This window comes from Temnothorax longispinosus, chromosome 8 (assembly GCF_030848805.1).
Source record: "Temnothorax longispinosus isolate EJ_2023e chromosome 8, Tlon_JGU_v1, whole genome shotgun sequence".
NCBI lineage: Eukaryota > Metazoa > Arthropoda > Insecta > Hymenoptera > Formicidae > Temnothorax > Temnothorax longispinosus.
In genome coordinates this window covers 14,159,556-14,186,758 of record NC_092365.1, presented here as the reverse complement: position 1 = coordinate 14,186,758, position 27,203 = coordinate 14,159,556, and the positions used below count along the sequence as shown (strand labels likewise).

At 40.4% G+C, this 27,203-nt stretch overlaps 3 protein-coding genes across 13 annotated transcripts in view; 2 read left to right on the top strand and 1 right to left on the bottom strand.

The window, feature by feature from the left end:
* LOC139817394 (uncharacterized) lies at window positions 1-4,939 on the bottom strand. 7 transcript variants are annotated; one of them, XM_071785438.1, is made up of 8 exons: window positions 4,462-4,935; window positions 3,931-4,018; window positions 3,620-3,862; window positions 1,937-3,516; window positions 1,707-1,865; window positions 1,462-1,635; window positions 1,176-1,382; window positions 1-1,094 (listed from the first exon to the last, which is right to left on the bottom strand). In XM_071785438.1, the coding sequence occupies exons 1-8, from the start codon at window positions 4,693-4,695 to the stop codon at window positions 666-668; spliced, it is 3,114 nt and encodes a 1,037-aa protein (XP_071641539.1). In that variant the 5' UTR covers window positions 4,696-4,935; the 3' UTR covers window positions 1-665. The 7 variants fall into 7 exon arrangements, 6 of the variants coding, with proteins under 6 accessions (XP_071641539.1, XP_071641540.1, XP_071641537.1 ...); XM_071785439.1 differs by having other exon boundaries at window positions 3,626-3,862; XM_071785436.1 differs by having other exon boundaries at window positions 1,937-3,519; window positions 4,462-4,934.
* A 373-nt stretch (window positions 4,940-5,312) lies between these two features.
* Kdm5 (Lysine demethylase 5) lies at window positions 5,313-20,196 on the top strand. 5 transcript variants are annotated; one of them, XM_071785425.1, is made up of 18 exons: window positions 5,317-6,004; window positions 10,601-10,817; window positions 10,896-11,056; window positions 11,229-11,594; window positions 11,727-12,005; window positions 12,097-12,589; window positions 12,839-12,966; window positions 13,107-13,301; window positions 15,274-15,728; window positions 15,817-16,078; window positions 16,153-16,981; window positions 17,073-17,281; window positions 17,360-17,584; window positions 17,707-17,788; window positions 17,877-18,286; window positions 18,601-18,727; window positions 19,062-19,204; window positions 19,556-20,196. In XM_071785425.1, exons 1-18 carry the CDS (start codon window positions 5,786-5,788, stop codon window positions 19,601-19,603), a joined length of 4,848 nt encoding a protein of 1,615 aa, XP_071641526.1. In that variant the 5' UTR covers window positions 5,317-5,785; the 3' UTR covers window positions 19,604-20,196. The 5 variants fall into 5 exon arrangements, with proteins under 5 accessions (XP_071641529.1, XP_071641526.1, XP_071641525.1 ...); XM_071785424.1 differs by having other exon boundaries at window positions 5,318-6,004; window positions 19,493-20,196; XM_071785426.1 differs by lacking the exon at window positions 5,317-6,004 and adding an exon at window positions 6,751-6,774 and having other exon boundaries at window positions 19,493-20,196.
* A 4,677-nt stretch (window positions 20,197-24,873) lies between these two features.
* Fim (plastin-2 Fim) overlaps window positions 24,874-27,203 on the top strand; it is a 25,132-nt gene continuing 22,802 nt past the window's right edge. Inside the window, exon 1 of the mRNA XM_071785444.1 lies at window positions 24,874-25,693. Within this exon, the coding sequence (XP_071641545.1) occupies window positions 25,643-25,693 (51 nt within the window). The 5' untranslated portion in view covers window positions 24,874-25,642. The remainder of the gene's footprint in view (window positions 25,694-27,203) is intronic.

The following is a 27,203-nucleotide window of genomic DNA, read 5'->3' as shown; positions in this document are numbered from 1 at the left end:
TTTGTATAATGTGGACCAGTTTTTATTCATTTGTCAATTTAGACAATTTATTTCGTTTCACAAAATCTTTTCTTTTCTTTTGATTATGTTGATACGTGTATTGTCGCATTCTAAGCCGAATATAATAGTGAATCGAATATGATAAAATATTTGAAGCGTGCTCTTTACATGGAAATGTAAAATTATAATTTTCTAGCACTTCCTCTATAGTTAATTCAAAAACATTAATATTAGAGGCATGCTTGGCAAAACATGATTCAACATATCTTATTAAATTATAAAAACAAATATTAGGATGCACCAATCCTCCTCGGGATTTTACATCCACTAACATTGATGGTAAAGCTTCGTTTCCATTCGTGGTCAAAGATTGTGCACAAACTATACAATCATAACGTCGAAGGACTTGCTTACATAAGTACCCTGAAACAGTTATGTAATGACTGAAGCATGATTACGGCGTTTAAATTTATGAACCCTTACAGAAATATAATACTGTAAGTGATTATTTGGCTAGTGATTAATTACTTATTTTGAGTATTAAAAGCATTAAAAACAGTGCTTTTAATACTCAAAATAAGTAATTAATCACTTGCCAAATAATCACTTATAGTATTATATTTCTGTAAGGGAAAGCAGAAGAATGTTAATGTTCCTAAGTCTACTTATAAAAAAAAAAAAAAAAAGCATGTAAAGCGTAAGATATAAAGGGCAAAGCGTACAGCAGGAATACAGTTATAAAAGTAAAAACCTGTGACATAATACACAATGCAGTCTAATACATGCGGTAATGCATAATCGTTATCTTTAAGTTCGTCCATTTCCCACTCTTCATGCTCTATCAGTTTATCCAATTGATATCGTAATTTATTTATGACTTGTGAACTCTTCGTATCTTTTCGACCATAAATTTTTAGCAAATCGTCAATTAAAAATAAAATATCAGTTGGCTTATTGTTTGTGATTGTACAATTGCCATAAATCGGCGGCCTAATCATACTGTACATCGATAGTAGTTTGTATAATTGCAAAAATGTTGAACAACTGGGGTGATCGTTAGAACCTGCAGCCTGTCGTATTGTACCAAAGAATTTCTGTGGAGTAGTTCAATAATTCCTATTAGGAGTTAAAATGAGGTCGATTAAAGCATAATATTATGATGATGAGACGATTGCCTCTAAATTATCTTGATTGACTTTTCCAGTGAGCAAATATTCAAACTTGAAATTAGTAATGAGATATTTGCAAAGGTCCATTGTAGATATTAGAGATAATCTTAATCCGTTAGCTGTGTCCGTTGTTAAAAATTCATCACTTGAAATATCGCCTCTAATTTTAGCATTTTCCCAGTCATCTAGCCATTGCAGAGATGATTGTAAAATCTAAAATATCATGAACCATTTTATCTACTAAGCGTACAGTTTAAAAGTAACCTTTCAAAAAGTTTGTTCACTATTTTACCTCGAAATCTTTCGTCTTTAGGGTTAGGCCTTGATTTGGCATCTTTCGATTCAATGCATCAAACATATCATTGATTTGTTTACAGAATTTTATGGTTTCTTCGCAGCCGGTGAACCCATCATACCTGTGACTGGAATAAAATCTTAGTCCATCAGCAACTGAATTACTGAATATCTGTAATAATACCGAATAACAGTAGTCTCTCCTCGTAAGCATTATTCACAAATATGTAATTAAAGATCTACCTGAGTTGCAAGTCGTACGCGCATTTTACTAACACTGTCTAATTTAATATGGTTTTGAGATATTTTTGGGCAAGCCCTCGCATTCCCGGGATGCATCGTATCCACTTTAAACAACTTTTCAAAATATTTCCATTCGACCCAATCTCTATTTGCACTCAACTATAACAAAAAAAAGCGTTGATTACTGATCCTATATATTTCCATCTTTTTAATACATTTAGCATACGTACCCGCAGCCGTCGCTTATTATAAAGACGATTACGAATATTTTTTATGAGATGTGGAACGTCGGAGAAAACAAAAACCTGTCTTTCACTATTCAACGGGTGTGTAAACCAAGTTTTTGTATTGTGAATACTTCTTTCGATTCCGAGAATTGAACCCATTTTTGCATTTGTGTGGGCGCCGTCTGATATAATTCCATGAATAAAAACTCCGGATGTTTCTAGAAGAGCTATTGCCTTCAGCGCCAATTTCGCTAACTCCTCACCTTTAACTGGACCTTTAGATGCAAAAACAGCTATTGGTTGCGTAAATGTATCGGCGAGAGGTTGAAATAAGAAGACTAGCCCGTGTGTTGCCTGGTCGTCTATGACGGACGCTTTCGGTCCATCGTCGCCAAAATCCGTTAATCCACTGTAGCATAGGTTTTTCGAGGAAACTGTAACGGATCTTCTTAAATTTATCTCGTCAAGCACTAGCAATCCATGGCGTTGGATAGGCTTTTTACATTGCATTTTTTTTTTCAATAACTGAAAAAATTTCTCGTCAAAGCCGCACTTAGAATCAATCAAGGACAAATAACCGCGTATTGTTCTCGTACAGGGAAGAGGTACAATGTTGTTCCTTCTTAAAAAATCGTAATAGCCAGGAGAACGAACGTTCATTAATATACACAACATGAGCCACTCCTTTGTGTATCTTCGACCGTTCGGATTTTTCGTCTTTGCGGCAGCTATTATTTCTTGTAATAACTTCTTTTGCGTTTCTGGAACATTAAACATGTTACACCGTTCCTCCAACAATTGATCTTTTAAAGCTACAAATTCATCTTGCTTTTGTGTCAAACTATCTGTAAGTAATTTTATTCTAAACTTTTGACGATTCCTCAGACGTCGTTCAACATTAATCTTTTTCCGCAGAATGCTGAGCTTTTTCTGATCCATGGAATTCGATAAAACGCGTACGCGTTTAACCGTTACACGCTTCACGTGTCGTAAAGCCTTTTGCTTTAGAAGTTTTCGCAATTTTGCACACATGTTACATTTTTTTCTTTGTCCAATTAATAAACATTTGTTACTGCGCCAAACGTTCAAATTATCTTTTACTGCGGCATTTGTTTCTTTTAAATCCACATTAATTAAACCTAATCCATTGCAGACTCGTAGTGATTGAAAATTCATGATAATTGACTGCAACCTTTGTGGAGTGCTTAAAATTCGTGGAAGATCTTGATGGTTCTCTTTTACCACTTTTCCATGCACATAGTATGTTATCATTCTATCGCTGTCGATTGTGATGCTTTTACTCAAGACCGGAGTAGAACTAGAGTCAGTGTTTATTGATATTTGCGAAATTATTAATTTTTGTGTTTTACTGTTAAACGCTGTAGTTGCGGTCCATGAACTCGAGAGCATTACATCTTCTGGTGAAGCAGGATCTGACCAAAATGTAATCTGGGATCCATGTGTAACTCTGAATTGCAGGAAAACGATACTAGTATCGCTTGGCTCTATTTCTGGAGTTCTATTGGCAGCTGATGATATATTAGTATCCTCGAATTCTTTTCCAATCAAAATATCGGTTGGCTCTTCTGAAATATAATTTTGAGTTGTGTGGATAATTAACAACAAGTGCTTGTTCATTATTTCTTTCAATAAATAATGCATTAAAGCATTGTATTGCGTATATACCATTACCAATCCGGTCAGTATAAACAGCTTTCGAAATATCCTCGTTTTGGCTAGGAATACCTTGATCAGGTAAACTAGATACACCGTTGATATTCATAACAATAGCAGCGTTGTCATGCAGATGTTCAGTGTTAACTGTTAATGAGACAAGCTCATTTTGCCCACCAGCATCTTGATCTTCGTGTATTACGTCAATGCTTGCATCAATAGACACTGTGTCATGAACATTGTTTGATTCATCAACTACAATGCAAATGTTTTTATTATAATAAAACCAATAAAGTTACATTATTATAAATTTGGCGACTTACTCTTTATTAATGAACTGTCTTTTGCTGATTGAGAGTCAAATATTGTGGGCATAGCACCATGCATCAAGCGAATACGTTTATATGGCACCCAAGAAGTAAATATCTTTTTAGTTAACATTAAAAATTGGAAGACCTCCATAGTAATAAATTGTCCACAAGCTATAAAGACATTAATTGTCTCTGCATAAAGAAAAATTCAGTGTAAAAATAAGAATATTTTCTGCGTAAAGGTTCAATGTAGAATTAACACTTTAGACCAGAAGGAACCTTTTTATATAAAGAGTCACTTTCTTCATATAAACCTAGCATAACCAAACTAATTTTTTCCATTAGAACAATCTTACGAGTTAAAAGTAAAATACTATTTACTCATAAACTGTGAGCTGCGAAAAAAACTATTTAAATAACAAAACTTATTCATTTTTGGTGATCTTTGCATAGTATTTTTACATTGCTTTGCCGTCAATCAATCTCTTAAATTGAAAGCGTAAAATGTGTTATTAAACAATATTATTTTAACATGATACTTACTTCAACTATTATTTCTCCATCAGCATCATGTTTCACCCACTTCCGCACTACCCATTCATCACTAAAGTGTCTCTCGCATATATATTGATGTGATTTTAAATATTGAATGCCCGGAATTGCAGCTGCCCATTTTTCACGCAGATTTTCTTCGCTCGGCACATTAAAAACACTGTAGTTTTTGTTGCATAATTTTTTGTTTGTGTTACATCCCGGAACGGCACACCTTTTCGGCATTTTCTCACTGTTTATCTCACTGTTTTACGTGACCCTAACCCCGAACTGTAGTCAACGATAACATGACTCCTACATCGCAGCGACTCTGGTGGCTATAAAAGAAACTACAGATTTGCTTCATACAGGCTGGATTCGGGGAGCGCGCTATTAGCGCTATTTGCTTATTCTACCCTTGTTTTACATCTGATGAGCGATAAAGACAGAATGATGCAATAGCGCTAATAGCGCGCTTCTCGAATGCAGCCTAAGTGAGTCAGTCCCCACCACCGAAATTGGCCTGAGTTTCCAGACCTGTATGTAAGACCGTGGCTATAACTGTGGTTGGTGAAATTGGCCCTAAACTGCTGCTGCTCGTTGCTGCTGCCGTTCACTGCTCATGAAAATCCACCTTAAGGTGGCCGCTGACAGGCAAGATGGCGCGCAGACGCAAAGCACAGACGGACGTGACGACGGAACCAGACGAAACGCCAAACGGATTTTGCCGTCCGCCGATGGCGCTCTCGTCGAGCCGTTACTCAAGTACTGCTGGCCACCACGGCACGGCAGCGGGCACTGCGGGCAGGGCCGCCGGGCGGGGAGCGAGGGCAGGGGGGTGAGGGTAGCTCGGACCTCGGACTGCGCGGAGAGCGGAGAGCGGAAAGCGGAGGCGCGGAGAGCGGAGGCGCGGAGAGAAGAGAGAACTCAGAGAACTGAGAGAAGTGGAGAAGGTGATCAGTCGTGGTGAGTGGTGAGTGTACGAAACTTCACGTAAGGTTGATGCTACATCCGCGTGATTCGTGTCCGTTGCGCGTCGTTTATCGTCAGGCAGCAGGAGCAGCGTCCAGTGGATCCGCGCGCAGGAACATGATCGATCCGGGAACTCGTGGTAACGTGGTTCCGCGATTAATTCGGGTCGAGTAGCGACGTCGTCGCCCGGTGGTGCCTGGCGCCGAGGCTTTTGCTCGAATTTAAAGTGCGTGCGGGCGGGCGTGCGTACGTGCGTGCGTGCGTGCCAGCCAGCCAGCCAGCCAGCGTCGAAGGAACGGACGGCGCGGCGCGGCGTGCCTCCGATCCCCGAATCACGGCATCACGACATCACGACATCACGGCAATGGGATCGAGGAACAACGAGATTCGCGGCTGCGGGACGCACCGTTGCGCTCAAGATATGGCCTGCGATCGCACCGAGACCGACTTTGAGTTCACGGTGCCGCCGGAAGCTCCAGTGTTCGAGCCGACCAACGAGGAGTTCCACGACCCTCTCGCCTACATCGCCAAGATACGGCCGATCGCCGAGAGGTCCGGCATCTGCAAGATTAAACCGCCACCCGTGAGTAGCACCCAGGCCCCAGGTCAGGTCGTCGGGCGGACGGTCGGACGCATAGCTTCTATTCCCTATGCGCGTCGTCGCATCGCTCTTTGAACGTTGCCCCCCTTCTCGTCATCCTCGACATCCTCGACGTCGATCCTATCCTATCCTTCCGCCTGGATTCTCTCTCTCTCTCTCTCTCTCTCTCTCTCTCTCTCTCTCTCTCTTGTCGCGCAGTCTGAAAGAAAGGGCACGAGAGTCGCATCCTCGAACGAGGAGTGCGCGACCTCGTTTTTATGTAAAACGCACTTTTTTCAAATAAGTAGAATCTCGTCGACGATCACGACAACGACGACGACGACGAGGACGAGGACGAGGAACAAGAAGAAGCAAAGGTTCAGGGGGACTTGCTCGCGTGATCGACACGGGACACGCATCGTGTATTCCACCTTCCTCTCGCGCTGCGCGCTGCCTCTTCCACGAGGTTTCCACTCGGGTCTCCATGTTTTCTCCGCCTGCGAAACGTAACACGCGTACGTGTGGTCACGCGTTGCGTTAGGATGTCGGACAAAGCGGCGAGAAGCGGCGAGAAGGGAAAGGAAACGTAGGAAAAAGAGTGGACGCTCCTGACCGTCGAGACGCTCGATATCGAACGAGATGGAAGCGAGATGGAAAAAACTCTTCGTCGTCTCCTTTTCCGCTCGTCGCGACGTAACGTAACGTACGGCTGCACGACGGGATTACGGAATACTTTTCGCGGACGCGCATCGCCACGAACGTCAATGACAACGGTGATATTAGTAAAAAACAGTAACGGAAACATCGATACGAGCGTATATAGGGTCGTGTTAAATAACGATAAGTGCGCGCGGTGCGTCGACCGCCCGCGCCATGTAAAATGGCGAGACACGAGGACCTCGAGGAAATATCGGCGAGATGCTACGTCCGGAGAAAACTGAGGAAAAGGACGATCGCGAGGTCGCGATTTTATCCAACAGAACAGTCGAACAGGACGCGCGCGTGCCGGCGCGGCGCGGCGCGTTCCCGTTATCGTCGCGTTCGCGACCGCGGCCGCGGCCGAAACCGAAAAACGTGCGCCTTTCAAACGCAACGGGCTCTCCTCCGGTCGCTTCCGCGTCGCTTCCGTCTCGTTCGCTGATCGCTCTCCTCGTCCCTCGAGCCAGTCGAGCCTCGAAGCGGAGTTTTTCCGTCGCGAGCGGGGCCGAGCGGGCGTGCGGGCGTGTTCCTGCCTGCCGCTGCCGAGGAGAGAATCTCATCGCTGGGCGCGTTGCAGTTCGCCGCATGACATAATTTTTTTCCGCGCTATCGTCACCTTTCACTCCATGAGCTCTCTCGGCCGTAGCCTGCCAGGGTTCTCCCGTGCACGTCGGTCGGATCTGTTTGCCCCAACGCGAAACCTTTCGCGATCTTCCCACCTGAGCTCGGAGCATCCACCCGAGTCCCGAGTCCCGAGTCGCCCGAATGGACGGACTCGTCCGTCGTTGGTCGCGCTCGTCGTCGGTTTTATGCCACCATTAGAAACTATTTGCGCCACCATCTTGTTTCCGTATATAAATGAGGAAAAACTCCGACGACTCCGGAAACTGCTTTTTCTTCCTACGACTAGCGTGGGCGACGCAAATATTCGAACAGATCCGCGAGAGACGCATGTTTTTTGGCTCGCGCGCGCGACGCGACCGAGGCCGCGACGTAGAAACGTGGAGACGTGGAAATATCGTCCGCGTGAGAACGTTTTGCAGAAAAATGCAAAAACGTAGACGTTTAAGTACCTAATGACGAGCGCTTAACGGTTAAACCCTACGTGCATATCGATCGCATGGCATCTGCCGCCCGATATACATAGAGTTAAGAGCTTAACGTTCATCTTTTCCTTCTTCCTTCCTAAAACATGCTTTTTGCCTCTGACCAAGTTTCTCCTCGTCCGCGACCGCGACATTTTGGCATTCACTTCCGCGTGCTTCGCCTCGCCTCGCGTCGCGAATTTTGAGCGACAAGTGCATCGAGATAGGTGGTAATCTTTAATACGCGACAGTAAAGATCGCGAGGAAGTACGTCTAGGCGAAAACGTAGCCGCACGAAGGTGAAATGATAACGCGCGCGCGCGCGTATACCGCGATGTCCGGACGTCGTTCTCTCTGGCAGGTGTAAGCCTGCCCGTCAAAACCTAGCGTCAAGGCGCCGCAAACTCTCGAATACGTATTGATTTTTACCTATGCCGGCTAATCGATACCTAATAATTATCCCGGCTGTAGCCGATTGTTTATTACTTTATTTTATTCTCTCTCTCTCCATTTGCTGAAACTTTACAAGTTGTCTCTACGACGTTTCTTCTTACTTCGTTCCGATACGACCGATTTATGAGTGATTCTGCATAATTTACGACCGCGATGCATTGTTGTTTTATCTAATCTCTAATCGTTTAATTTTAACGCATCATATCGAAGGAAAACTCGGAGCTGCTTTGTTTATTGCTTCCAATACGTGCATGAACAAGTGTAACGTGATGTGGGGAACGTTCGTCCAAGATGTCCAAGACGTTAGTGCGCAGTGTTGGCTATTTTTTGAGTAATCTTTATCAGCAATAGCGTTCTATATTGATAAAGGCTGAACGAGCAAATAAGTAAAATCCATTAATCGCGCATTTTGTACGAAAAAACACATTTTTTCGAGTTTGGTTTCATCCTGCGACACCGACACCTGCACGGCTTCTCAAACCGTTTAATGAGCCTCGAAATATTCCGATCAAGTGTCTCTTTCTTCTCTGTCGCCCGAGAGAACAGGGAATGACGCATATATGTGGCTGAAAGTAACGAGGTAAACTGCCATGCCGCGCCGTGGCAAGTTTACTTACATTGCACTTAGAACGTCCCAAAACGCGATCGTTACAAGTGCGAGAGGAATACAGTAAAGTAAAGTTTCCTCTATCGCGGATCCTTCCAAAAAGAATCGATAGAGGCATTATTTGCGGCGTCACGTCTGAACCGTCTGAACTAGTCTAAAGTTGGGCGCGGGGCTCTCGGAGGGGAGGGAGGGGCCAGGAGGCGAGGGCATCGTACGTCGTATATATCTGCATACTCGTGCATTATGACTGTGGACATAAAAAATACAAAATTGTTTTTTTTTCTTCGTTCATCTAATATACATATATGATATAATCTGTTACTCGTTTTACATTTGACTCTTTACGTTGACGTTGCACGCTTCGAGTCCCAGCGTGCAAAACAAAAACTCGACTACGCCTACTTAATTAAAATTTTCTAAATTTTATTCACCATCTGTCTATACTTGACTTGCTCTTTCGAAGTATACGTCGCCCAATCCCATCTCCGTCTCTTTCGAATTGACAAGTGAAAGAATTGTAATAAATTTTCCTACTGCGTGGAACGTCACCGAAAATCTGCGCTCCGCTGAATTTTGGTCCAACCAACTTGCACGGACGTTACGCTACGCACGATGAAGGAGCACGATGATGCCCTCGTCGATGAGAAGGCAGCCTCTAACGCTTTCTAGAGCCTAGACGCCTAGAGACTGATATTTGGCCGAGAGCACGCCGCCATTATGGAAGTTGTGTGTCGTAGCCGTCGTTACACACGGGCGTTGGACGCTCGTAAAACGACAGCTTGCTACTTAATTAGGCCTGTTCTACGATAAGTCGTATATCGGACTTGTCGGAGTCGGAAGAATGAGGAAATTTTGTTTTCGAAAGTAATTCTCTCCTTGAATCGTCGGCTGCGTTTCCGACTTCCGACATACGACGTAGTGTAGAACCGATCAACGAAACTTGGTTGCGCATACAATTTGTTACAGTGAACCTCGATATTAATATTAAATTCGTTAAATTTGGAAATCGACTTTTCTCTGTGCAACCATCCAAATGTTTCCAAGTCCTCGTAACACTTTATCGATTGTTTCGTTTCGTTGTTTCATTATATAATTACACGAGTAGAATATCTATAAATAGAATATCTATAAATATGAATAACAATCAATGCACGTGCCATCTTGTAAATAAAAAATATGTAGATATACGTAGGTTTTCTACAATTTGTTTGTATAATAATATGTATATTACATAGTGTTAAATATTTGTTATATTATATTATATTCAGGATAAAATACTTGGATAGAGTTTGTCAGATCTCAATATATAAACACGAGATTAAATCTACACGTTGACATCTTTACTCCAAATTTAACCTGATGTGTGTACGATGTCTATCGAAGGAAGTTTGTTGAAAACTCACGTATCTTCTTATCCTTGCTATCGAACGTTAGACGTTAGTCGTTAGTTACAGTGAGGTAAGGGCCACGTATACCGCGCCTCTAGTTACGACCCGAAATAGTACCGGATCTCCAGCTCCGTGAATAAGTAATAATCCGTCGTCGATGTCACAAAGTACATATAACTATTAATCGACTTTAAATTTACAATATTTTTCTAAACTTAAACTTTATATGTACAAGTGAGTGAGGAGGGAGAGAGGGGAACCGAGGCGAGAGAATTTTCATCCTTTATTCCAAATTTATGTCCAAATAAAATTATCAAATCAAACTTCTTTTTGTAGATATTCATTAACGTTATGGTTTGTGTTGCAGAACTGGCAGCCACCATTTGCCGTGGACGTGGACAAATTCAAATTTGTTCCGAGAATACAAAGGTTAAACGAATTAGAAGCCAAGACCAGGATAAAGCTTAATTTCTTAGATCAAATCGCAAAGTTTTGGGAGCTTCAAGGTTCCTCCTTGAAAATTCCGCTTGTAGAACGCAAGGCTTTAGACTTGTATTCCCTACATAAAATAGTCACAGACGAAGGTAAATTTTATTTCTATATTTTATTTATCGCACACTTTATACGTTTACAGTTTTAATTTCTACGCGTTATATTTGCAGGTGGCATAGAAACTGTGACCAAGGAAAGAAGATGGGCAAAAATTGCCAATAAACTGGGCTATCCATCCGGACGAAGCGTAGGCAGCATATTGAAAAATCACTACGAGAGAATTTTATATCCCTTTGACGTTTTCAAGCAAGGAAAGACATTGTCAGATATTGTAAGTCAAATTTTGGCCCGCGGGAAATTATTCATTGTCACGTTCATATCACGTTAACATTCTCGTGAACGTACGTGTTTTTAATTTAATTATAATTTATTTAAACTAGTAATAATTATGCGATTATGTTTTGTAGTCACGTGCAAACTAATTTTTCGTTTGGTTTATATAGAAAATGGAGCCAGATTCGGACGCGAATGAGAAGAGGGATCGCGATTATAAGCCGCATGGCATAATATCTCGACAGCAAATTAAACCGCCAAATGAAAAATTCTCGCGGCGATCTAAGCGATTTTCCGGGCAAGAAGAGAAGCAAGATGCATCGATTAAACAGGAAGACTGCAAGGAGGAATGCGACTCGGACAATGAATGCAAGGATAAGATTAAAAACAGGCTCAGTTGCGATACGGATAAAAGCAAAGAACTTAAAAAATTACAATTTTACGGACCAGGCCCGAAAATGGCTGGCTTTAATACCAAAGAGGGAAAGAAATCTAATAAAACGCGTGGCTTGAAACTTGTTTACGATTTTGATCCTGTAAGTTTACGTTGACAATCTATTTATGTTATATAAATGTATAACACTTAACAATAAGAAATAGTATATAATTCAATAACTATATACTATGATAATTTAATTTTTTTTATCTTTTCCTCCGTTCTCATTTAGTTGGCCAAATATATTTGTCACAATTGCGGGAGAGGTGACAATGAAGAAAACATGCTGTTGTGCGATGGATGTGATGACAGCTATCACACATTTTGCCTTATGCCACCATTGACGGAAATACCAAAGGGTGACTGGCGATGTCCCAAGTGCGTCGCCGAGGAGGTCTCGAAGCCAATGGAGGCGTTCGGCTTCGAACAAGCGCAGAGAGAGTACACGCTGCAGCAATTCGGAGAAATGGCTGATCAGTTCAAGAGCGACTACTTTAATATGCCTGTGCATGTAAGTCATCGCTGGCCATTACGAGAGATGTACGGGTATATATATATGTATATTTTTATCTTTGTTATATATTTAATAATTTTTTGTCTAGATGGTTCCAACATCACTAGTGGAAAAAGAATTCTGGCGAATAGTCTCGTCCATCGACGAAGACGTGACTGTAGAATACGGCGCCGACTTGCACACGATGGATCATGGATCCGGATTTCCAACCAAGACCAGCGTTAATTTATTCACTTGCGATCAAGAATATGCCGAATCTTCGTGGAATTTGAATAATTTGCCAGTTTTACGTGGAAGCATCCTGGGTCACATTAATGCTGATATTAGTGGCATGAAAGTTCCTTGGATGTATGTCGGCATGTGCTTCGCGACATTCTGCTGGCACAATGAGGATCATTGGAGTTATTCCATTAATTATCTGCATTGGGGCGAACCAAAGACATGGTATGGCGTACCGGGTTCTCAGGCGGAACGTTTCGAGAAATCCATGAAGTCCGCCGCACCGGAACTGTTTCACAGTCAGCCCGATTTGTTACATCAACTTGTTACCATAATGAACCCAAATATATTAATAAGCGAAGGTATGTCGTACATAGTGTTCACATACATTAAAAAACGAATACATTTCTATATATGTATAATTAAAAATATATAACAAATTTATAAAGATGATTTATCGTTGAAAAGAAAAGATCAGGAAACTTGTAAGATTTGTTTCTTCTAACTCAGATTATCTGAAATTTATCTAGTTTGCAACTGCAACATTTTTTTTAAATTTATTATTTTACATTTATTTTTATGGTTGATATAATTTTGTAATTGTTTAACAGGAGTACCGGTATTTAGAACAGATCAGCACGCAGGTGAATTTGTCGTGACATTTCCAAGAGCGTACCACGCAGGCTTTAATCAGGGTTACAATTTTGCAGAAGCTGTCAATTTTGCACCAGCAGATTGGGTATGTAAATCGTGGTACACTCGAATTCGTTTAGATCCGAATAAAATAGACGCGCGTGCGGTATTAGGACATTCGACAATTTAAATTATACCTTACACGTACTCTAGTAGTAATACTAAAATAATTGTTTTTCTTATCAGCTTAAGATCGGACGGGAATGCATCACGCATTATTCAAATTTAAGAAGATTCTGTGTATTTTCTCACGATGAGCTAGTTTGTAAAATGTCATTGGATCCAGATACGTTAGATATCGGAGTCGCAACCGCGACGTATCACGACATGTTGCAAATGGTGGAGGATGAGAAAAAATTGCGGAAAAACTTACTAGAATGGGTAAGTCTATATATCAATGTTTAATACTATATATTAGATTTCTTAATACGAACAACTTGTAGCATCTTATGACGCAATCTTTTAATGAGAATTTAAGATTTTAATTACTAATTAATTACCATTTGTCATCTCTAAATATTTAATGTTTTTTATATCAATTGTTTTACAACGAACCTAGTTTTGTTTTACTCTTTAACTGCTGCTATACATTATTTATTCGTTGATACCCGAAATGTCGAATATTTTATATCTCAAGATTTAGGAAAGCTGTTCCATATTCGTATCGCGTTTCGGTATTCGTAGTGCTTTCTTATTTCAAAATCGTCTTAAGATGCTAATGCGGCTCTGTTGCGATTGGTATATAACATCTTAAGCCTCCCAGGTATTCGCCGCTTGTCTATCCTTGTTTGATAACATCAAAAAGCAAGAAATGACACGTTGAGAATTCTTGCGTGCCATTTCCAAATAAAAAGATATTTGCATAAAATAATACTTCGGCACACTTTGAAAATACTCTGAGGTCTATCCCTTTCCCTTGACACTTGACAGTCAATAAACAGCCGTAAAATGAATGTAATACGAAGCCTAGTCATGTGCTTGCGCATAAGCCTGTATGACTAGGCTTCGTATTACATTCATTTTACGGCTGTTTATTGACTGTCAAGTATCAAGGGAAAGAGATAGACCTCGGAGTATTTTTGAAGTGTGCCGAAGTATTATTTTATGCAAATATCTTTTTATTTGGAAATTGCACGCAAGAATTTTCAACGTTTCTCGCTTCTGACGTCATCAAATAAGGAGTTCGGCGAGTATTCAGAAGCCTTAAAGGGCCAAGGCAGAATGCTGATTTGTAATTTTAAGACAATGTTTTGTGCTTTAAATCTTTGTTTTTAGTAACGCACAATACTGTCTTGTGCTTTAAAACTAACGTTTTAAACGTGTGTACGAAGTCAATATTTGTGAGACTTGAGACACAAGACAGTATTGTGCGTTATGAAAAATAAAGATTTAAAGCATAAAACATTATCTTAAATTTCTATAAGACAGTCATTCTGCTCAGGCCCTAAGATTGTACCTAAAACGGTCTTAAATATAAGATCCGACTACGAATACCAGGGCCGATACGGTCTTGTTTCCAATGGAAAAGATCTAATGTGTGAACACTGGCAATACCGTTGTGGAAGGTCAATATATTTAGGCCAAGTAGTACGTCGTTACGTGCCAACAGCGCTGAGCGCGCTGGCGGCTGACGCACATGCGCGCGCACACGCGCACACACACGAATACGAGCACACAGCACACATACGCACACGCGGGCCGCGCGGCGCGGCAAAATTCGTATATATATGCACTCGCGGTATCCTGGTATCGTCGTCAACGACGTCAACCATTTGGAGCTGGCAGGACAATCTGTCCACGTTATAAACGTAATTTGTGTCGCCACGTATTTTCATTATTGCCGATTCCGTCGAACCTGCTGTTATCGTTGCGTTCTCGTGGCCGAAATAATTCGCGTAATCGTGACGGTCAGCCTTGACTGACTTTTATTCGCTGCACCTTTATTCTAGTTATGTAACTTACATATAGGTGAGTAAAGAGGTTATGTTTTCGAAGCCTTGTGCCATGATGCTAAACTAAACGCGCAGCTTGGTCTTCTCGCGTTCTCGCGGCTGTTTCGCAGGACTTGCCTGGAAGTGCGTATTTACGCGCCAAATCCTCAGGGCGGTGCGTCACGTTGATCGCGTGAACCAGCGTGAACGCGTCGAATCCCGAATCCCGCCATATCGCGTTACGTTCGCCCTCCGCAGATGGATACGTATGCGTCAGTGAAATACAATTTTCAATTCGATATCGCTATTATAGATTTAATTATTTATATCATATCAAGTGTTTCATTAAAAAGTCGCTAAGACACGAGAGACAGATTTAGTGTATTTGTGGATAACACATCTGGATAACTTGGTCTGTTCAGGGTGTGACGGAGGCGGAACGTGAGGCTTTCGAGCTTCTACCAGACGATGAGAGACAGTGCGAAGCATGCAAGACTACCTGTTTCCTGAGTGCAGTTACATGTTCGTGCCACAGCTCGCAGTTAGTTTGTCTGAGACACTTTGCTGAGTTGTGTACCTGTCCACCAGAGAAGCATACGTTGCGTTATCGATATACGTTGGACGAGCTACCGATCATGTTGCAAAAATTAAAACTGAAGGCTGAGTCGTTTGACTCGTGGGTGACCAAAGTGAAGGAAGCGATGGTTCCTAAAAATGACAAAATTGAATTAACCGAGTTAAAAGAACTTTTGAACGAAGCTGAAAACAAAAAGTTTCCCGAGAGCGAATTACTGACGGCTTTAACGACCGCTGTGCAAGATGCTGAGAAATGCGCGAGCGTTGCGCAACAGCTATTAAACAACAAACAGCGTACGAGGTTGGTACAAGCGTAAGATTTTATTGCGGCATTCTGTATTGTGATTCATATGATTTTATTTGCTTTTACACAATTCTCATTTGTATAGGACTAGACAAACGGTCGATACCGCTAAGTATAAGCTCACTGTGGAAGAATTAACACTTTTCTATAAGGAATTAACCAACCTGTGCTGTGAGCTTAAGGAATCGGATGGCGTAAAATTTATACTCGATCAAGTATTACAATTTCAAAAGGATGCGGCAGAATTGGAGAAAGACGAGAAATGCGATGTTGAGAAATTGAAGAAATGCATCGATTTTGGTGATTCTATTTGCATCGAATTACCCCAACTAGTACGATTGAAACAAGTATGTAACCACACAGACGTATGTTTATTTTTAAAAGTAGATATTTTGTTTCACTTAAATATTTTATTTTACAGAAATTGGCACAGATACAGTGGCTAGAAGAAGTAAAATCCCTCCAAGATGATCCGAAATCTGTTAGTCGCGAAGAGCTGGCCAAATTGATCGAGAAAGGCATGACGATACCGCCTCATGTCAAAATCGAAGATAGATTGTCAGAATTGCACGCGTTAACGAAGGCGATCGATAAGTGGGAAGAGAAGGCCAAAGTGTTTCTCAACACCAAAAATAGACGAACTATCGTGGCTGTGGAAGAGTTTATTCGCGAGGCTGATAAGGTTGAGGCATATTTGCCGAGTTTGGATACTCTTCAAGATACTTTGAACAAAGCGAAGACGTGGACGAAACTGATCGACGATATACGAGCGAGAGAGAACTTTCCGTATTACGATACCTTGGACGATTTGTTAAGGAAAGGAAGAAACATCCCTTTGCATCTAAATGATCTACCGACGCTGGAATCTACGCTTTCACAGGCGAAAGGATGGAAAGAAAGGACCGCGAGAACATTTCTGAGGAAGAACTCGCACTATACGCTGATGGAAGCTCTGTCGCCGCGAATCGGCGTCGGTGTACAGGCAATGAAAACTAAGAAGAATAAAGGCGACGAATCCATAGGCGCCGTTTATGTCTGTGATACAAAATTGGACGATTCCAGCAACTCGGCGAACGTGGTAGCTGCCTTCAAGCTGGCAGAACAGCGCGAAATGGAGGCGATGAGAAGCTTGAGAGAGAGAAATTTGATGAAGATGAAAGTTGAAGTAGAAGATTCCAAGTATTGCGTTTGCCGGCGACCAAGATTCGGCATTATGCTCCAGTGCGAGCTTTGCAAGGATTGGTTCCACAGTAAGTACAACAATTTAAATAACCAAAGATAGTTATTTTATATTGTCTCGTTATGTGTGTATATATATGTGTGAACTTTTATTTATTACAGCAAACTGTGTGCCTCTGTCTAAGACATCATACAAAGGTAAACCACCAGGGCCGAGGGACATGAAGTTTTTGTGTCCGTGCTGTCTACGTTCTCGACGACCTCGTCTGGAAACTATACTGGCTCTCTTAGTGAGCCTTCAGAAAATTCCGATCCGATTGCCAGAGGGAGAAGCGTTGCAGTGCTTAACGGAACGCGCGATGAATTGGCAGGTAGTTATTCTCATCAAATATGTTATAACATCATCTAAATAAGTAAATGGTGTCTTTAAATAAATGTATATTAATTAGGATCGAGCGAGGAAAGCTTTGTCTACCGACGAAGTCTCATCGATACTGACGAAACTTTCTGTAATGTCGCAAAAGTTAGTAGAAGCTGCAGCGAGAGAGAAAACGGAAAAAATTATCAGCAGCGAGTTGAAAAAGGCAGCGAATAATCCTGAATTGCATCAAAGAGTGCAGGCTATCGCGCCCCTTAGCGGAGTGCATTCGGATGATAGCACGCTTAGCACTGCTGTGAGTACTGATTGCGATTTATATATATATATATATATATATATATATATATATATATTAATTATAAATAATGTTGCTTATAAGTAATAAAACGAAATATATAAATATTTTAAATATTTCAGGATGACGATGACGATATTGTTACCTTGGATGACGAACCAACATGTAGTACTTTCAATAGTAATGAACACGCATATTCATATAGTAAGTTTCTCGAATAGCGATACATATATGCAATGTATTTGAAATATTTAATCGGAAAATAATTGCATTTTATATATTATTATTTCAGTCTCGAAAGTTCGGCGGAAAACTCAATCGAGTGACAGTGAGTCATTCGGTACATTATCTTCAAGTACGAGATCGCGTTTGGAGGAACTTATGATGGAAGGTGACTTGTTAGAAGTTGCATTGGACGAAACACAGCACATTTGGCGCATATTGAGTTACATGAATACTCACAACACTATGCGGAAATACAAGTCGCTCGAGGAAGTCCAAGCGAATATCAATCAGGAGATGAAGGATGTGAAGAAACGGGGTAGGAAGAGGAAATCAGAGGAGTTCGAGTTACTTAAGAAAATCGGGCGACAAAAAGCTGATGAGAAAAATGTGGTTAAACGCAGCAAAAGCGGCGGTCCTATCACTAAGGAAAAAAGACAGAGCAATTCACCGATCCCTGTAAAGCGCGGACCTCGAAAGGTAATTGATTCTCCGGTATTGATTGTGTCTCGAATTAAATCTTTCGTATTAATAAAAATATTAATTTTGTTAGAAATGATAAATTAATAAAGTCAGCAAATTTTCATAGTAAATTTGCATTCCACCTAATTTACACGTAATAGCTTTAAATTCATGATAAGAGTACTTAATTCTGTTTTGTGAACATCATCGAATAAGTCGATGATTTTTAGGAAGTTTAAATTTGAGACATTTTTTAATGATCTATGACAATCGGTAATTCATAGTTTTTGCGAACGTTGAACAGCTTAATTTCAGTTAAATATGAATTGCAGATGAAACGCAAGAGCGAGGGCGATGAAAGTCCTAGGAAGCGAGGCGGTAATCGCACAAAGAAGACCAAGCAAGAAAGTTCGGACGAAGAGGACGATTGCGCGGCGGTTAACTGCTTACGGCCTAGTGGTAAGGACATTGCCTACAATATATTTGCAACGTGGTTTTAATGATATCTTATAAATGTTCTCTCTCTCTCTCTCTCTATATATATATATATAATAAAGATATATGTCGCAATATATACAATGTGGATATTGTCAGTAATAAACATCATATTGCCAATGATTGTGTACATAAATTTTTTGATCATACAGTGTGTATCAAATATGTTATACAAATTATTTTCATGTATATGATTTAATTTGAGAGTATTTTGATTATACCCTCATTTGTTTCTTTTTTAAATTATATTTTTATTTTGTCTATATTTCAACACGTATTTATTTTATTTGTTATTTAGGTAAAGAAGTTGATTGGGTTCAGTGTGACGGTGGCTGCGAAGGTTGGTTCCATATGCATTGTGTCGGATTGGATCGTACAGAAATTGCGGAGGAAGATGATTATATTTGTAGCAACTGTAAAGAAGCCGATAAAAGTGCATCGGTAAGGAAAAAAGTGTTCGGAAAAACATAATGTGTATCGTTTTTTTTTTCTCTTTTTTAATTTTGTAAAACCGACAAGGTTATGTACATTATCGGATTGTGTATATTATCGCCCGCATTTTATATTTTATTTCATAGGTATAATAAATATGCATGTCAGCGAATAGATGTAAACGTTCCACATCATGAAATTTTATTCGACAAGGTTTTACTTTTACGTCTTTGTTGCATTGTTTTGTTATGCACTCGACTATAGTTTTAGAGGCAGTCTTTTTTGTGTTAAACATAGTCGAGATCCGCGCCAGATCCGGCTGAATCATTAGGCCTGGATGCACTTCTTTCCCTTTCTCAGCCCCAGGAGTACCATGGCAGCACCACCGACACAGAAGCGGGTGTCTAGGAAAACGACATTCCTCGTCCTAGGATTCACTAGCCCACTTCGTGTCGTCTGTTAGCTCCGCACGAGGCTCCGGGACGTTTGCGATAATAGCGACTCTCGATCTATAAACTCGCGATGCAAAGTTAACGTTAACCATCGTTTCTCACCGAACTATTGCAGGTCGTACGTTATTCGAATATCGTTTATCAGCGAGCGAGCGAACTTAAGATGCAAAGTATTATAGCATAGTTGAATTACGGTATAGCGATCATACATAGTGAACATTTCTTATAAATTGTGGTTTTCATTTGTATTTTGCAAAGATTATAGATATTTAGATGCTAGTAGCATCGCTAGTCAATCATCGATCCGCATTTATACATCGATCTATGAAATTTTCATTCACAATTAGGGACAGTGCTGCACAATGCACGATATCGAAAAATTATTTCTATGCTTCCATGTACACATACACAACCAACGCACTTACGCGCGTGCGTCTTGGATTCGATTGTACGAAGATACATACGCTAGTTTTACCTTGACCTACGCACGACTGTGAAAGTATTCGTCTGTGTTGTTTCGTTGGATTTTTTTTCTTTTTTTTTTTTTTATTACGAAAAATTATCGATTTTATTTCACACCAACAGCGGACGAATCACGGATGAACCGTGATGTACGCCTTTATAGTTTTGTAATCGATTTTTCCGTAGAGATGAATGTTATTGCCGGTTTTTTTTTTTAATCTTATGTATATCGCGCCTTTCACTGTGGATGATACGAGATATTTTCTACGCGAGATAATTAACGATCTGTGACCACGAGATGCTGCATCATTTGCAGCAATCTTAACAACACGGTCTATAATGCGTGTTATCTTAACTATTAATATTGGTATACCCTGAAATGAGGATATATTACAAGCCGATTAACCCGATGAACGATATTCTCGAAGATGTTGTCGGTTCAACAATGATTTATCCACAACCAATCGTTCCGGAATATGGCGTTACGACGGCGAAGTGTCCGTCGATCTTTTGTATCGGCTTTCAAAACGTCTGTTGGGTGCACAAAGCGACAAGCGAGGATTTCCTTTGCGCCGATCCGATCGTATGTACAGAATAGACTGAGAGATGTGTGTATTATGATTATACATAAATATAGATTATACATATAGGATATTAGAATATATCAGAAGATAGAATAAACATAAGCTATAGTTTGTATAAAATAAAAAGAAACGATTCAGACAAGCAGATAAATTAGCATATCTACTCTGCCTTCCCGAAATAGTAATCTGTAAATATTCTGTTTTTGCACCAGAGGCTATACAACTCTACTGTGTTTTGCGTTTACACTTGTTTATAATTTTTACGACTCTCCTCATCTTATATCTGTTCGTCATCTATGCAATTTTCCAAATTCTTAACCATAGAGCTGCATTTTATCATGTTCCTCTTTTCAAATAATTGTCAAAATTAAGTTACTGAATTATTAAGTACAACAATTTTGTGGATTATTATCACAACGTGGATAAGATTATTAGTTTGTATTTCAGAGAGTATACAATCAAATAATATTAAGCAGATACGTTATTAGATTGCAAGATTTATTAGAGAAGCATTTTATGAAGAACGTTGATTTTTGCGATAAGCCGCGTTGACTTTCCACCAAGAATGCCATTATTCTATATGTAGAACGTCTTATCACAAATTGAGATTGGATATTTGAACGAGCGTTGATTCTGATACGAATTTTCGAAATTCGCTTTATATCAATATCTTTAACTATTATTTCTTTTTTAACTACTATGAAAAGTTTGTGTTTCTTAACTTAACGTAAAAGTTCCATCCAATGCGAAATGTATGCGGAACGCAGAGTGTTTTATATTATAGAGGAAGAACTTTTATCTTAGGCTAAATCGCGAATAAATCGTGAATGAGTCTGAAAGAATTATATATAAATATAATTACTGATAAAAAATTGAAGAATCTTGAGTTTTGTAGCAAAAACCCGAAAAGATTAAATCAACGACAGCACAGTGTGTTTTAAATAGTTGTATACTTGTTGGATAAACCTTGACGTTTGATGAACGAGCTTTGCTAACGAACACGGAGGATTATTGTTCTAATATTAATTATAGCCTAAGAGAAACGTTGAAGAATTTGATTGATAGAATTTTATTGTAACACGAATTTATTATAAAACTGACTCTACTGACAAATTCTAGCCACTAGTACATTGTCGGCAATGAGTATGCTACGTTTTATTTAAAACAGGCTGTGAAACAAAGAATCGACGAGTTGTGTATACATATATTTTTGTATAGATCAATAAGATCGAATAATCGGTAATTTCTATTAATGTTGGACGTGACGCAAGTAATATAATCCAGCGGATTTCTAATGATAGCATTTTCAAGAACGCTAACATTAGTCGTTGACATTTCGATATCTCTTTGTCTCATTATTTTTTCTTTCTTAATATAACAATGTATAATATCAATTCAGTTTCGGTATTAGAAAAACGGGACGCAAGATATTTAAAATTAAAATATTTTGTGTTTGACAGTTATACATATATATTTATCTTTGTTGAGCGTGCATTGTCAATGCGTTACCGTAAAGGAAAATCGGAACGGTATATCGTCTTACGTATTCTAGCTAGACTACTGTACTACTGCGTTACCGTGAGATATTTGTATCATTTCAGATTATTAATTACTCGTTAGATACCTAAGGCACAAGTGCCTACATGCCTTTCTATCTAACACCCTATTACGTGCATCGACTTTCCCGTTGTGCGCAAACATCTCGGCAGCATCATTCTCAGCGTAATATGAGATAGTCGTGCAAATTGTGTCAAATTGTGTTAAATTACTCGTGATTATTTAGTCCATTGAATGATGAATGTTACATTTTTACGCAGCTAATAGTTTTGTAATATATACTTTTACCTTGATATGCGCGCACACACATGCATAAACACAACGAAATTCTTTTCTAAATAGTGGGGATAATATTTTTGCAGAATTAATACTCGAAGCAGTTTTTGAGAGAAGTGACATTTTCACGGATTAGAATTTTCATTACTGGGATAGGATTTTTCATACTTAGCGTAGTCTTTTTTTTCTAATATAGATTATTATATAATTAAAGCTGCGATCTTCTCCGCAGCAGGTAAATATTACGAATGATTCTGGTATTCTGTTGTGAATTTATTATATTCTCGAGCGCCTCTACAGTTTTACCGTAATTTATCTTGAAACCTTTTGACCAGGGCGTGTATAATTTACTCGCCATCGAATAATTGTATAAAGCGAAACATTTCTGTAACTTCTGAAGGCTAACTTAATATGTATAGCGATAAAGATATATCATCACTTTGCAATAGGACCTTATTTGAGGCGAAGCCCCGCTCCTTTCGATAAGAAAGCGATTTACTTCTTGTTGCATATATTATCGTAGATGTATCTATGAATAAATCACTTGACGTCAAAGAAGCCGTTATCTAATTCTCGTAGTATTTTATGTGCTTTTAAGTTTGATATTATCCGATAATCCGATTAGATTCTTGATGTGACTGTTTCATATTTACTCTTAATATCCGATATTGGTCTCTGTTATGTCTTATCTCACTGTTCTCGCCTCTCGTCGTTACTTCTAATAGCCGCAAAATGATGAACTTGTTTAATTTCTTAAAATATTGTTAAATATATATATTAGTAAAAAAATTATTAAATTACAAAATTATGTATAGTGGCGAAAAAAAATTAAGTTTGTCACGTAACGAGGATCTAGTAAAATTAAGTTTTATATATTTTTTAAATCTTTATGTAAGCTTTGTCTTTGCGCCATAGAATACTTGTTTATATTTTTGTATTATTATTCTAACGCGATTATTCTCGGAAAAACTTGAAAAATTATCTCGGGAGATGAAACCCCTCTGGGGAGTCCGGGACGGTTTATCTCTCTCTCTCTCCCTCTCTCTCTCTCCATCCCCCGCGAGGTAACATTATTTAGAAGGGGTAGATGTCGATGACCGTAGAAGCATATTCAACGTGGTGGGAGAGATAGAATGTCAATAAAAGTCGAGGGAGACGTGAATTTCTGGCTCAATGTGACTACACGTTCTGAAAGTGGAAAACGGAAAGGGCGCTCGAGCGATATCATGCAAGCATGCACTCTTTTATGCGAGTCATTTAACAATCTTGCATAATTTAGATAATGAAAATATTGAACATATATTTCTTTTTATCTACGATTTATTTTCTCATATAATTTAAGGGAGATAAACGCGATAACGAGTATTTCTTCGTTGTAATGAGAATCGTAAAACGAAGTGGAACGGTGTGAATGTAAATGATCGAGCCAAACCGTTTTCGCGAGTCGCGAGTTGCGATGATGCGTTTCGATATCATGATTGGGGACGGGAGTATCGGGACTCGAGACAGCAGCTGACCTCAACGACGATAGGAATGAGTCAACTTGTATTTTTTCGAACCCAACGTATATTACTTGGTGAAAAATGAGTCATCGTCATGACGGTCTCGCGTTTTGCATCCGAATGAAATGTATTACAATAATACCGTGAATTCGTTGTTCCGGTTGTCCGTGTATGATTTTAGCCGAGCCTCTTATAAGATAAGGTCATGGCTCTTATAAGATAAATCATAAATTATTACAGTAAACTAATTACGTTATACAAAGATAGCAAATTAATTATACGAATTATATAAGGTCAATAATAGTATTAATTTTATAATTATAAAAACATGTCACGTATGTAATATTTATATAAAATGACAAAACGTTGCATATTTATGTTAATTTTCATATATATGTCGGACGTTTTAAGTTTCGTTTAAAGTAAAATATAATTGTATGCATATAACGTATTACAATTATATTATTTTATTTTGATCGGCATTTTAAAAACATTTGTATTTTGTGATTTCATATTTTTATTTCTAAGGATAATTATAATAGATATAAAGTTAAGAGCGAGAGCCGGGATAAGCGTCTTTCAATAAAGAAAAATTGTTCGAATTATTAGGCACATTATACAAGAGATAGTGCGGTCGGTGCGGTCTAAATCCGATTCAAATTCCGCGCTTTCCAGGAAATTGTAATTTATTAAATCAAACTGAAGTGAGTTGTAAGTCGCAACCAGTAGTCAGCTCGTTCAGCTCGTGCTACAGTGATTGAATAGTGCACAAGTTAAAAATGCTGCAAATAATAATTCGGTAATTGATCTTTAAATATATTTATTAAATGGAATTCGGTACACGCATACACATACACTTGAGGTCGCGGAACCAGCGTGTATCACACGGATCAAACTGTCCTAGTGTCTAGTGTCATCCTGTCGCCGCCCGGTCGCCGGATGCCGAGCGTCGAGCGCCGAGCGCTTCGAGTGTTTTCGCGCGTTTTCGGCAACGATCGGTCCGCTGGCGCGCGCGGTGTTTGGAGACTTCGGAGCTCGAAGCATTGGAGCTGGAGCGCACCGCTCGCGTCTCGCGCCGCGCGCAGCGCGCAGTCCTAGCTGCGACTCCGATCGTGTCGGGTGACTCGTGACTCGGGTGTTGTCGTGCGTTTGACACTGGCAGGTTGACACTGTAGAGCTCCAAAAACGCTTTTGCCGAAACTGAGCGGCCGAGCCGTCGTTTCTGGTCGGTATCGAGCGTATATCGAGCATTCGAGTATCGCGCGTTCGCGACACGCGTCGCCCGCGCAAAGACATTCGAGTGAGAAAATCGTCTCGGTTCCTCGGTTGACCGTTGACGGTTGAGTGCCGTGTCGCGCGTCGCACGTTGCACGTTGCGCGCCGCATTGTGTACCGCGTACATACACCGCGTACACGCGAGTCATCGAGCCGAGAAGGACGGACGATTCGAAAGAGGAAAGAAGAGAGAGCGAGAGGGCGAGAGGGAGTGAACCGAAGGGCGTCTGGGCGTGAGCGACGGAGAAGCAGCGACCGGGTGCTGACACTGCTGACACTGCTGACTGCCGTGGCCGGAGCGGAGAAAGGAAAGGCGGAAGGATTATATATTCGGACAACATGGCCACCGCGATCGACGACCGGCAGGAACTGTTGGAGCAATTCCGAGCGGTGAGTGACACAGGGTGTTTCGTGCCTTTACGTAACGTGTAATTCGGCTCTTCTTGCATTGGGGAGGTGGGGGAGGTGTCAGGTAGTGGATTTTCCCCGCTTTCCCGCGCGCCGCGGCGCCGGCTACACACGGCTGTCGCGTGCTCGCGGTTTCTTATCGATCGCCGGCGGTTTTTTTATCATCGTGGAAGCCCACCCTCGTGCCGCGACAGCGACGTCGCGCCGGCCCAGGTGCCGGGTGCCGGGTGCCGGGTGTCGACACCTCCTGCCTCCCGTCGGCGTCGCCCTGCGCAGCCCGTAACCGTAACCAAGCCTGCGCTCGGAAATATCGCCTTAGGCTCTAAATTCTGTCTCGCTTAACGTCGTTTAAAAGTCATTCCAAAACTCGATCGTATATGATACATATATTCGCTCCGGGCGATAAACCGAAGCTTACAAATCTCGGAATTTTCGGATAAATGTGTACATAATTTAAGATCCTCGATTCAGATTCGTATTAGTTTAAAATTATATCCCGGCCATATCGAATTATACGTGTTAATAATTATATGAAATTAATCAATCTGATTTATCGCGGAATGTAATATGTGGACAAAGCACTACACGATTCTACAAAAATTTCAATATCGTTCTTTAACGGTCGAAATATCCTAGGAGATATCTCCGAGATTTCCCTCTCGATTTTACTATACTTTTACTACAACCTTAGGCCGCGGTCGGAGCAAATAACGAGAAACGTGTACGAATGTAACGCCCTCCGTTTGTCCCGATTGTTGTGGTATGCGAGAACCGTTCAATGGGAAATTAATGTTAAGCGTTTCGAACCGGTCCGCGGGCCGCGGTCGGATGCCGAACATTCGAAACGAATAATCGCGATCGCCAAGGAACACCGATGACCTCTTCACGGTCTTCGCTTCTCCTTTTGGAGCCGGGAGCTGGCCATATGCCGCAGCCATATGCCTTACAGCACGTGCACGTAAGCAACGGATTAAGCACGTTATACACCCTCGTTATATCGCTCCTCGTGTTTCTTTCTCATACCTATTTGCCTGATTTGCCATCGATCGCTATGATCGAGAAAGCCCAGCGTTGCCCAGACTCATTATCATGGATGTTTGCGTCGAAGAATCCGATCGGCTGTTAAATGTGAAATATTAATTATTTCTCTACGTACACGATTAAAGAACACGATTTATCGAAATTTCCATTTTTTGCTTTTACGATATTATGCATCAAACGATTAAAATTTAACCGCTGATTGGGCTTACGAGCAGATTTCTTTAAATGTTGTTTAAAGTTCGTTTACATCTGGTGCAGTCTGGCGCAGCGATTTGTAGAACAAGTTTGATCGATGCATCACTTCTCTCGCCCACGCATCTCTGGGCATGATGCAGTTAAGCTAAGTACATAAAGCACAGATGAAATATTTTCAAACATTGATAACAGCCTACACGCTACTTGCTTGTTCAATAATATTATTCTTTGCGCGCTATTAGCGATTGCAAATATA

Bases quoted from the DNA above. Each gene is read 5' to 3' on its own strand.
- LOC139817394 (XM_071785436.1), bottom strand. From the start codon at position 4,695: ATGCCGAAAAGGTGTGCCGTTCCGGGATGTAACACAAACAAAAAATTA. The intron at 4,019-4,461 runs GTAAGTATCATG...TTTACTTCTTGG, and splicing joins ATGGAGAAATAATAGTTGAA to GTGCCATATAAACGTATTCG. The intron at 1,095-1,175 runs GCAATCGTCTCA...ACTACTCCACAG, and splicing joins TCAATCAAGATAATTTAGAG to AAATTCTTTGGTACAATACG.
- Kdm5 (XM_071785424.1), top strand. From the start codon at position 5,786: ATGGGATCGAGGAACAACGAGATTCGCGGCTGCGGGACGCACCGTTGC. The intron at 12,006-12,096 runs GTAAGTCATCGC...TTTTTTGTCTAG, and splicing joins ACTTTAATATGCCTGTGCAT to ATGGTTCCAACATCACTAGT. The intron at 18,728-19,061 runs GTAAGGACATTG...TTTGTTATTTAG, and splicing joins TAACTGCTTACGGCCTAGTG to GTAAAGAAGTTGATTGGGTT.